At 28.4% G+C, this 11,283-nt stretch overlaps 3 protein-coding genes across 5 annotated transcripts; 1 reads left to right on the forward strand and 2 right to left on the reverse strand.

Moving 5' to 3' along the window:
* Positions 1–227: 227 nt before the first annotated feature.
* LOC123274008 lies at positions 228–2,906 on the reverse strand. Of its 3 annotated transcripts, none has more exons than XM_044741510.1 (7): positions 2,527–2,903; positions 2,377–2,441; positions 1,978–2,139; positions 1,497–1,848; positions 1,206–1,406; positions 745–1,072; positions 231–621 (listed from the first exon to the last, which is right to left on the reverse strand). In XM_044741510.1, the coding sequence occupies exons 2-7, from the start codon at positions 2,433–2,435 to the stop codon at positions 605–607; spliced, it is 1,119 nt and encodes a 372-aa protein (XP_044597445.1). In that variant the 5' UTR covers positions 2,436–2,441; positions 2,527–2,903; the 3' UTR covers positions 231–604. The 3 variants fall into 3 exon arrangements, with proteins under 3 accessions (XP_044597446.1, XP_044597445.1, XP_044597444.1); XM_044741509.1 differs by having other exon boundaries at positions 232–621; positions 1,936–2,139; positions 2,527–2,900; XM_044741511.1 differs by lacking the exon at positions 1,978–2,139 and having other exon boundaries at positions 228–621; positions 2,527–2,906.
* On the forward strand, positions 2,337–3,918 carry LOC123274010. The gene is made up of 3 exons (XM_044741512.1): positions 2,337–3,114; positions 3,190–3,396; positions 3,481–3,918. Exons 1-3 carry the CDS (start codon positions 3,002–3,004, stop codon positions 3,881–3,883), a joined length of 723 nt encoding a protein of 240 aa, XP_044597447.1. The 5' UTR covers positions 2,337–3,001; the 3' UTR covers positions 3,884–3,918.
* Positions 3,919–7,002: 3,084 nt separating this feature from the next.
* LOC123274011 lies at positions 7,003–9,999 on the reverse strand (the record flags this gene model as incomplete). Its single annotated transcript, XM_044741514.1, has 3 exons — positions 7,003–7,443; positions 9,568–9,627; positions 9,718–9,999. Coding segments are annotated over 3 exons (783 nt in total), but the record flags the coding sequence as incomplete, so codon positions are not given.
* Positions 10,000–11,283: the final 1,284 nt, after the last annotated feature.

Genomic DNA, 11,283 nt, shown 5'->3' on the forward strand with positions numbered 1-11,283 from the left:
ACGGCAGTAGCTCGCCAATTTTCGGTGCATTCCAAGCAAGCTACTTGGTGTCCGCAGGGCGAAAAGCATCGACTGATCGGCCGATCAACGCAGAAAATACATAAGTTGTCTTGTGCATCGAAAACTGCAAATAAAAAAGTAAAATTATATTAGTTATATTTATTTATTTATTTATTAACTTATTTACAGATAAAATATTACCTTGGATAGCAACAACTTGCGGCTGGCCTGCAAGATTAACTCTTTGAGCACGACGATTCACGGCTCTAACATCATCAATCGTTTCTTCGGCAAATACCAATGGCCCTACAAAATGGGGTTGATGGTTAACATTATCGGCATCAATATTGATTTGGACATTACGATCTTGGAATAGTCGAAAGTCGTGAGCGTGCTCTACACCGTTATGTAACAGATCGTTTGTGAATTCTGTTAAAATTTCTGATGTGGAGGCGAAGAACGTCTGATATTCCATCTGATTTCTGTCGAATAATTTCCACACACGACGTAATTTTTTGAGTGACAGAGAAGGACGTGATCGGGGAGTGCAACTGACTCTGGCGTTGATATCCAACGCGTGGAAATCATTGTAAGAGCGAATGCTCTAATTTACAAAGATTCCTATAATAAATTTATAATATATAAAGTATCAAAAAGAATATATAAAGTAATATTAATATATCAAGTATTAAAAATAATAATAATTGAAGAATAAAAAATAAATATTATTGTTTATATACTTACTTAAGCAATTCCACACGCTGTTGTTGTTATTTAATAAGGTATTTAAATTAAAAATATGATTTTTCATAGAATCACTGAAAGAATCAACGTCATTATAAAATGACAAATTTTCCGGGCCCAGCAAATTAATTAGATTGTCCTGATAATAGACAAATAAATCTTCGAAAATCGGTATAAGCTCTCCAGGAATGTTTGAACGAAGCCACAAAAATCCTGTTACTATACTGGCTGCAGGAAGTAAGGCAACAGCGAGCAACTTTTTAAAAATTATTTGATTATTCACGTCTGCTAGGTCTACATTTAATAGTGTAGCACGACGAATCATTACCTGAAATTTAAATTTTAATTAGTTAATAAAAACAGCTAGCGATATTGATCTAATAATAATAATAAAAAAGATGAAAAGAAATATTTAATTGACAATGCGGTATTGCATTTTTACGTAAAGAAAACAAATTTACGTTAGCATAAGCAAGGAAAGTTCCTTTTAAAGTTGCACCGGGAATATTTGCTCTCAATGAGTCATTCAATCGTTGCTCATAGTCATAGTAAATTTTAGTTGGATTCATTAGAGGAGCGATTTGAGAACATGCAATGTCCAACGCGGCGTTAAAACTAACTTCAGACCTGTCTGGCATGAATGCCCACGAAACACCAAAAGCCTGAGAATTAAAAAAAATTACTTAAGAAATTAGAATATATACAACAATAGATAACTAAATAAATAAATAAATCAAATTTATATTACATACGTGATTCCTGTTTAAAAGCACGATTATTAAAGTCTCTCTTGCATCTAATCCCGCAGGTAAAATAGTATTAGTTGTACCGATGTACATTGTAGAATTAGGATCAAATTTATTAATTAACTCTGAATCACCCATAACTGCAACAGTACCCAAGTCGTTCTGAGTACGAAATCTTAATTGCATAGAACCATGCGAGTGATGAGTTAAATTGTCATATCTGGCATCATTTTCAAGACACAATTTAAAATGGGTTAACGAAAGAACCCTCGGTAAGCTTTGTATAAAATTATGCTGCCTTCGTCGCATGTTTGTTTGTTGACTTCGCCAGGATATTGTTCTACTTGCATCTGCATACCTATAAATAACAAATTTAATCATTTAAAGTTAAAATTAAAAATTTTTTTTATCCTTTCTAATTCCATGAAAAAAAAAAAAAACATGCGTTGCCCTTAAACTCTCGTATATATCACGGGTATTTGCTAACCGAGATTCGCAACGATCATATAATTGTCTCACGAAGGCTCTCTCTTCTTCAAGACGTAAGTTTGGTGCGTGATTATGCTCTCTAATCAAACGAAATTCATTGGCACTTTTAATAGCTCGCCCAGTGCATAATCTGGTAAGACGATAAGCGCAGACTAAAAATCTAAATAAATTACAAAAAATTTAAAATTTTAAAATAAATATGAAAATTAATTTAGCAGATATTTTATAATTCTAAAAATTTTCTAATAAATAAATTACAGCATAAAAAAAAAATTAAAAAATTGACTTTTAGAAAATTTTAAAAATTAAAAAATGTTCAAGTGATAGCTAACTTTAATATGATAAAATGAATTTAAAAATAAATTTAAAAATTAGTAAAAAAAAATGAAAGTCTTACACGTCATTATTATTGCGACGCTGAACTCTGTATCGGAATCCACCATGTATTTCCGCCATTTTTGCCTGAAAATTTTAAACATTCAATAAATAAAACTAAAAATATATAATTTGTAATAGTAACAATTAAGAATTTTGATGTTATACATACCGTAAGCAAGATTACTTTCGTTGTTCGTAGTAAATAATATTTTTTTTTTAGTTTCTAAGCTTCAGAAGCAGATACTAGGGTTAAATAGAAAATTATTAAATGTGCAATCCAGAAATCGCAGAATAAAACTGATGATCGACTAATGACGCGTAATATCCACTCGACTCCGAGAGTGTTTTGTCTTTTAAATCAAACTGCCCTCTATAATTATTTTTTCAGTCGGATGTGTGTATAATATTTCCGCAAAATACTTTACTGGTGTCGGCTCCATTAAAATATGGTATACCATGTGAGTTCAGTAGTTCCTTAATTTATATGCTATATATATCTTGGACTGTCCAAATAAATATAAATATAAAGTCATCTGCGGGTTAAACATTATTCATAAATAAAAGTACTTCTAACCATTAACAAAGTGTTATCAAAATAACTGACAAATTTAATCGTAATCACGAAAATAAAAATAAGAACTGCAATGTCAAACATTTGCTTTCACTACGGTCAAAAAACTCTGGCGCGTCGTCGAATCCCTATGATAAGTATCGATGGATATGAATACATGTGCTCCAAAGCATTTCCTGGTGGCATGTAAGTAAAAATGATTGAATTATCTTCAATATTTTAATTTACTGTTTTTTGAAAGTCAATAATCATTATTTATAGGTATGTGATATGTAAATACAAAGAAAGAAAAAACTGTAAATTTCGAGGTAAACTAATTAACAATGAACTAATTATTTCTCGTAATCATGATCACGCTAGAGTTAGCAATGCAGAAAAAATTTACAACTTCGAAAGATCTTTATATGAAGAGGTAACAACTCATCATTTCAAATCTTTAAGAATTATCTACGATGAAATTAGTTCGCTGTAAGTATTAAAAAAACTGTTATATCTATTTATATTAAGGATCATATTGAGTTAATAATTTTTTTTAAACTGTGTTTTTTTCAGTCATCATGAAGCAGCTATTCATGTCACATGGGTTGATATTTATCCAAAAATGTTGAGGTGGCGCCGACAAATAAAACCCCCGATACCGGATTCAATTGATCAGTATATAAACCTAATTGAGATGCCCGAATGGAACATGTACACGAGTCACAATCAAACCAATATCACAGTCATAACTATTGAAGATAATGATCATTCTAAATCTATTATTTATGCTGATTTAGAATTTCTACGATCTTTAAATAATGTTTTCGAATTGTATATCGATGCGACTTTTAAAGTGGTTCCTAGAAAACCTGCATTTCGCCAGTTGCTGACAATTTTAGGATTGGTTCAGGATTCAGTAAGCTTATGCGAAACCCCTTTCATACAAACTTTTATTTTTAAACACTATAAAATTTGATTTTATAAATTCAATTATGGATATTACAATCTATCTTTTCATCATAGGTTCCCTGGTGGAAATACATTTCTGCTAGAAGTATATTTAATTCCTGAAGTGTTCAAAAAAATAATTGTTCAAGAATTAATAAGTCTGAAAAATTCGGAAACGCTCTGAAAAAGTATGAAAAATCTATTTCAGTCGTATTAAGCAATTTTAAGATTATATTTTTAATAGTTTTTAGACTCTTGCGGAAGACTTTTTCAGAACTTTTCAGAAATTTGGTATATATGAAGCGGAAGTCTAAATTATAATTTTTCAGAGTAAATCAGTAATTTTTAAAACATGTCAAATTCTACAAAAATAAGTTACCGTCCGTTTTCTTACCCTTAATCATTTTCATAGGGAATATAAAAATTAGAATGGAGAAGTATTATTTGAAAAAAAAAATATTACTATCCTACTTCTATAAATTTTTAAATTTTATTTCCAGATTTTTTGCTTATTAATAATAACTTAATACTGTTGAAATATACTAACAGAAAAACTCTGAGCAACAATTCATCAGAAATGGGACGCTGCAGAAAAAGAATTTCCGATAAATTTTTAATAAATATGTTATTTTCAAAAGTTATTTAAAAATCAAACTGAATTTCTGAAGAATTTTAATATTTCTTTCGCAGATCACTGCATTTCTTGATTATTATTTGTTATAAATAATTTATTGCAATACTTCCAAAAAGATAAATTCTAAGTATGAGAAAGTTGATCGAATTTATCGTCTATTTTGAATTTAACTTTAAATAACTTTCGAGACAGTATTTTTTCAAAAAATTTAAATGAGTTTCTAAACAGAGCATCCGATTTCTTATAAAATTATTTTAGTCTTTCTTTCATACAATATACGGAAGGCATAAAATACTAAAAATAAAAAAAAAACGTTTACTTTTATTTAGATAGAAACTATAACTATCCAATTTTTCATTTAATCGAAAAATGATGTTATCTGAAAATTGCAAAACATAATATAAATTTATATCTGAGTATAACGAAGATCAAACGAAAAATTATTTTTTTCTTACGAAATATTAACAACATAAAGTAATTTTTTAATACGTTTTGTAATTTAAAATTGAGTGTAAGAATTCCTATACTCAATTTTATATATTTTACATAATGTATTAATACATTTCTACAATTATGAATTAAAGATGTGATAAAAAAACATCTTTCTTAGTTATAACAATATTTTTTACGTGAAATATTTTCATGAATACGATATATCAAAAATACCCTACTCGGTACATAATATTAATTTAACAATACTGACTTATTTACAACTTTTGTGTACATATACATAAATATTTCTAATCACCAAAACATCCTTTTGGTATTTTTATAATATAATTATTCTTGTGCACTGTAGCTAACATACACGGCTGCTTTATCTTTTCAGGTTTACATACACATAACTTTTCAGTAACAGAACATTTTTCAATATTGTGAACAGTCAAATTTTTAGTTTGATAAAAATTTGTTATGGGGTTTTATTTCACTATAGAAAATATAAATTTTTTTCATCATCATCAGTTCCGAAACAGCATATATTTGTAATTTTACCAAAATTTCCATCTTTCAACTCAACGATAAAATCGTTTATTTTCTGACACACGCGGTAGTGTTCTGAAGTATATCGAACACCATTAGAAATAAATCTATTAAATGATCGACATTTTCCTGCAGAATTCATAATCTCTTGCTCTGATGTATTTAGACTATAATTTTTGCCTTTACCAATTAATGTACAACCATTTACTTGAAATGTTTTTTTCAATCGTCCAGTTATGTTTTTCTCGCAAAAAGTTGTAAATCCATCACTTTTCTTTATTGTATCACCAAATGATGGCAAAGATTTTTCAAAAATATATCTTCTTGCTACCTGAATTTCAACATGCGATGGACTTTTTTCCATTTTTAAGATAAAATGATTCTCATTTTCAAAACAGAATGCGTTGTGACACCATAGTGGTCCTAGATTTGATATACTTTTTTCAATGTGTAAAAGTAAATGAATGTTATACGTCATTGCACTTTTACCAAAATATTCTTGATATAAAACCACGTATTTAATTAAAAAAAACCCTGCAGCTTGCAGTTCTTGTTTTTTTATATTTTCTGATAGCATGATATTTAATGCTTCTACTAACATAGCTAGATGTTCCAAATATTTTTTCGGTAGTAAGCCCTCTAGACAAATGAGAGAATAAAAAAGCAACCACGATCGCCATTCAGAAGCTTTCCAGATTTCTCTCTCCGTAATTATTCTTGGAGACCGAGTTATGCAGGTTGGGTGTTTAAACTCCATAATTCTCTCATTAATAATTTCTAGCTGATTAGGACTACCCACGTAATACTCCTTACCAAAAGATGTTAACAGTATATTTGTGTGCTGTTTCACTGCACCCAATAAAAAAGCGTGCATGTAGTCTGGAGACATACCATTAACCAAGTCAAAATATTTCAAATTCATCAGTGGTGAGGGTCCCCAAACTCCCATAACATCTTTCCCATATTCACTTCGACCTGTGAGTTCCATCTTGTTCTTTATTGACGCATCAGTGCGTTGCGGAGGAATTGTTGTAGACATAGTGTACTTTCTATATCCATCAACAAATTCAGTGGGATGCTCGCAAAATGTACAGCCGTATAATCCATTAAACTTCTTCAATGTTCAGTAGCTTGCATCTCGCAACTGAGTCAACAACAGCGCAGACTGGAATGAATTTGCTTACAATTATTCTATTTCTTAATTTCCATTGAAAACCATCTTTTGACAATTTATTCGCTTGATCAACGAATGGTTTTAAAAATAATTGCATATTCGGTTCTTTCTCATTTATCCATAAACCACACATAACCATATGCTTCATCTGCAATTTAGCAGGTAATTCATTTATAATGACATATATAGGCCAGGTTGAAATTTTACTTGATTTTGACGCCTGGCATCCATCTGTATTGAAAGTATATGTTAAATTAAATTTATTAGATAATGGTTTTATTCGCAGCTGACAATTTCTTGTAAATTTCTCCATCAGTTATGTTTTTATTACATTACCGTCCAATTTTTCATCCTTCCTTCAAAACGGTCGTTTTGAGCATTTTTGTATTTCACTATCTTGTAAAATTGTTTTGAGTTGTGTTTCCATGTCCAACGTTAAAAAAAATGAAATATTTGATTTATTATTCTCAATCCCACAAGCCGCACACTTCAGGTCTCCAGAGTTTGAATTCTTTTCAGTACAAATATAAAACAAACAATTAGTACAAAACATATGATAGGAAATCATTTCATCTTTAAGTTGTAATGTTTTAAAAAGTTGATATTTTGTTTCTGGAACTACATTTTCACCGAACAAAGTGTTAATTAGAGACAATATTGATGTTATAGTTGTCCACGTTAATGATTGCTGAGCTCCCAACAGTAATGTCATTAGTAATGCTTCACCTCTCGTAATTGAAGTACATTTACATAGCGTTTGATTGTAACTTTCTTCAGTAGTATTCCGATGACTTTGTTTCTGTAAAAAATAAAAAAGGATTACAGTAATTATTAGTCGAATGAACATCAGTGTTACTACATTGAAATAGTATGAAGATAATTAAATTTATTAACTATTTCTTTATTGCACGACAAATATTTTGAAAACCAATGACACTGATGAAAACCATAGTGTTTTTACAATGATGAAAAGCAGCACGTTTGTGTGTATATAATATACGTTTTAAGTCTTGATTATTGTTTCTTTTTCATTTTTCGAAAATTTTGTGGATCCTAAAAGTGTAAAATCACAGTACATATCTGTTAACCTTATTAAGTGAGCTAAAAAATTTTGAACAGACAGAAAAAGTTGCAGACTATTTTTAAGCCGGAAACGTTTTTAGGTTCATAATTATATCGCGTTCTTTTTATTAAAAGGGCGTATAAAAATTTTTTTTTTCTTTAATCGACTCTGAAATATTTGTAAAGTATAAGCTTATGAAAACATGAGAAAAATGTTATTTTGTATCAGATCTTTTAGCTTAAAAGCAAAAACATTATTAAAGCCACAGTGGTGTATAGTTTTTTTAATAAAAATTAATTATTGATTTCAGAAAAATATAAATAACTAGAAAAGTTTAGTATATATTTCACAACTACAGCAGTAAAATGAGAAATGTCTCAGATCACATGAAATTGTTGACCGAGGCGAAGCCGAGTTATTATTTGCGGTGTGTATGCTATTTGTCTCTTTGACGAAGGCGGAAAAAGACGACTTCGTTCAGCACAGCTGGAGTAAAGTTGTCGTTTTACGCCCGGTGGGCTGAAAAACTACTAACTTTTCGACTTATTCGATTTAAAGTGTTTACGTTGCTGATACCGTAAGAGTTATACAAGCAAAAATTTTTTTCGGGACTGTTATAAATACGATTTGCAAGTTTGATAATGTTTAGAAATTTCAGCTTCAGAACAATATTTTTTATCGATTTGGATACAATAAAATCAAATTCTGCAACATTTTTACATCAATCATAATAATGTATACTTAAAAAAAAAAATTTATTTTCTTTATTTGTCTATATATCTTTCAGTTATATTTTTCGCTGGTACATGTCCTTATGGCATGTATGGAGAGATGTTTTTTTAAATAGAATAAGTTGAGAAGTCTGTATTTTCAGTATCCTTGTGATTTCTTTGCGATTTAGGCCAATAGTCCATTTTTATAAAAAAAAAAAAATATACACCCTTTTAGATTTAAGATCTTGTTTTTTTTTTTTTTTAAAGCATAAAGGACCCATAACAAATAAGTTTTTTTTTCTTGTCTTACATCCGATTTTAAATTAAAAATATACTGCCATAGTGATAAGAGAAAAAAAAATCTTTAAAACGGTTTCATAGACGACTTAACCATCAAGCTCTGCTTTATTTATACAAAGTAGCATCTTTTAATGTCATGTTTTCTTGGGAACATTTCAGTGAACGATTATGAATTTACTAATTAGATTATGTTATTAAATATATTATTTAACTTAATTTAAAAAAAAAATGGAAATCAACGAATAACTGAAATATCGAATTATCTATTCTTTACTGGACTTTACTCACAGTACAATTTCTTAAAGTTAATAGGGTTGTACAGGATTTGTTATATGTACTTCTTTATTTTTTTGTTTTCTCCGTGCCTGACTGATTTGAACATAAATAAACTAAAAACATTAGACTTTTTCGCCGCGATATTGAGCAATAGACTTGTGTTTCAAGTTTTAAAAATTTCCATAAAAAATGTGATACTTTTGATTCTCGATATTTTTTAATTCATTAACGAAAAAAAAATTGTTTCTTTTTTTCTATTTCCTTATACAAAAAATTAAATTATTAATTATTGTAGATCCATTTGTTTTTTAAGCTGAATTCATATTGAAATTTTTAAAAATCGCACTTAACATATAATGAGTGAAATCCACATTATAATCTTATAAATTAATTATTAAGGAGCTCTAATACTGTTTTTATTCTACGCTTTTCAATAAGTTTTGTTGTGTCTTTACTTTTTACTGTCCCTTTTTTTATTGCTACCGACAGCATCAAAATTACTTTTCGAGTGGTTCTTTTAAGTTTTCGAAGGTTATATTTATAAACTTAAAATAATATTATTCAGAAATACCTCATCATGCAGGTCATTTGAAGCAGGCTCATGAAAAGGTTCATCCAAGATGTCTTCAGCCTACACAAGCAAAAAATCCCAGTACAGTTAGAATATAAAAAAAAATTGTTGACATTTACTTTGTTTTTAATTTCATGTGAATATGTTTACGTCAAACCAAGCTTCATTATCCTCAATTTCTTTATTATACTCATTGTGAAACCATAAGTATGTTATGTTTTTATGGTCATCTAATTCATCGTGGAGCCACAAGTTCGAATAATTTTTCTTGTCCACGCTATTTTCGATATGATTGCTCGAATATACATCACTAATTTCAACAACTTGCAATTCTTGGCTATTATCAATATTGTCCGAATTATACTTCGATCTGTGACAGTAAGGATTTCCTACGGCTGTGACTGAAGAGTAGTCCACTTCTGGGCTCTCTTTCTGCAATATGAAAAAAAATTAAATACTTCAATAAATTATAAAAATAAAATTTTTTTACAAAAATTGAAAATGAATAATGCTTAAGCGCTTTAATAAAACGTACAGTGCATAAAAGAATTTTTTGTTTCATTTTTTCAACTTCTACTTAATACTGTGATCTACTTTCTGATTAATTAAAAATCATTTCTTATCATTTTTGTCTTTATTTTAAAATCAATTTGATTTATTAGTTCAATATATATTTATGTATTTGAACAGTGCCTTATTTCAATTTATTGTATTATAATTTACGGAGTTAATCATAAAAATAATTCGAAGGAAGTATGAACTGTAGTATCCGCGATCAGGAAGAAACGTAACTATAAGACAATATAGTGTAAGTATAATCTTTGAATTGTACTTAAAATTTATAAGATCACACAAGCAAAATAAAACTTCTTGACCTCACTATCGAAATGAATGAAATATAACTGATCAGAACTATTTCGAAACGTAATTTGCAATTTCATTATCAAAAAGTTTCTAATGAAATAATTTTTAATTTTTTTCTAAATTTTTCATAGAATGCCTTTTATCAAAGCTGTAACATCCTTACATATTAAAAAGAATTATTTTTTTCAAATAAGATGAATTTTTTTTTAATTTTAACACCGCCTTTAGACAATACATTTTTAATTCAAATTTTTTAATTATATATTTCTTACTGTTAGTAAAACATTAAAAATTGTAGAACTGTTTTAGAATTTATTTTGAAAAAATTAATTTTTAAAGTTCCGAGGCCAATTTTTATCGATATGCCACTGTCCGCGCAATTTTTTTATTGATCAATAACTTATAAATTTTCTGCTATGCAAAATTTTTTTATTTACATTTCGAAGAAATGTTACAAGCGAATTCTTAAAAGATTCATTGATGATATATTATTGTTTTTTTTTTTTTTTTTTAAATAAAGTTAATACTTACAGTTATATTATGTTGTTTCTTTTTTTATAGTATGTTGAACGAGGTATTACACAGTTACCATAGCGGTCTAAATATTTTTGGTATGGCCCTCGGCGCATCTTGCTGAATAAATAATTCTTAATTGAAAAAGTGAAAAGTTAAACGTATATTATTTAATACTTCTACACTTATAATTTATATGTTTAAATAGATAAAATTGTTTCTGCTTCCAATTATCACGAAGTGTTATAAAATATAACAATTTTGACACTATGAAATAATGTTCAGAATAATAATTAAAACAAAACAAATTACATACGTATCTGACTACGTGTACTCGAG

Source organism: Cotesia glomerata, unplaced genomic scaffold (assembly GCF_020080835.1).
Source record: "Cotesia glomerata isolate CgM1 unplaced genomic scaffold, MPM_Cglom_v2.3 scaffold_180, whole genome shotgun sequence".
Classification (NCBI taxonomy): Eukaryota; Metazoa; Arthropoda; class Insecta; order Hymenoptera; family Braconidae; genus Cotesia; species Cotesia glomerata.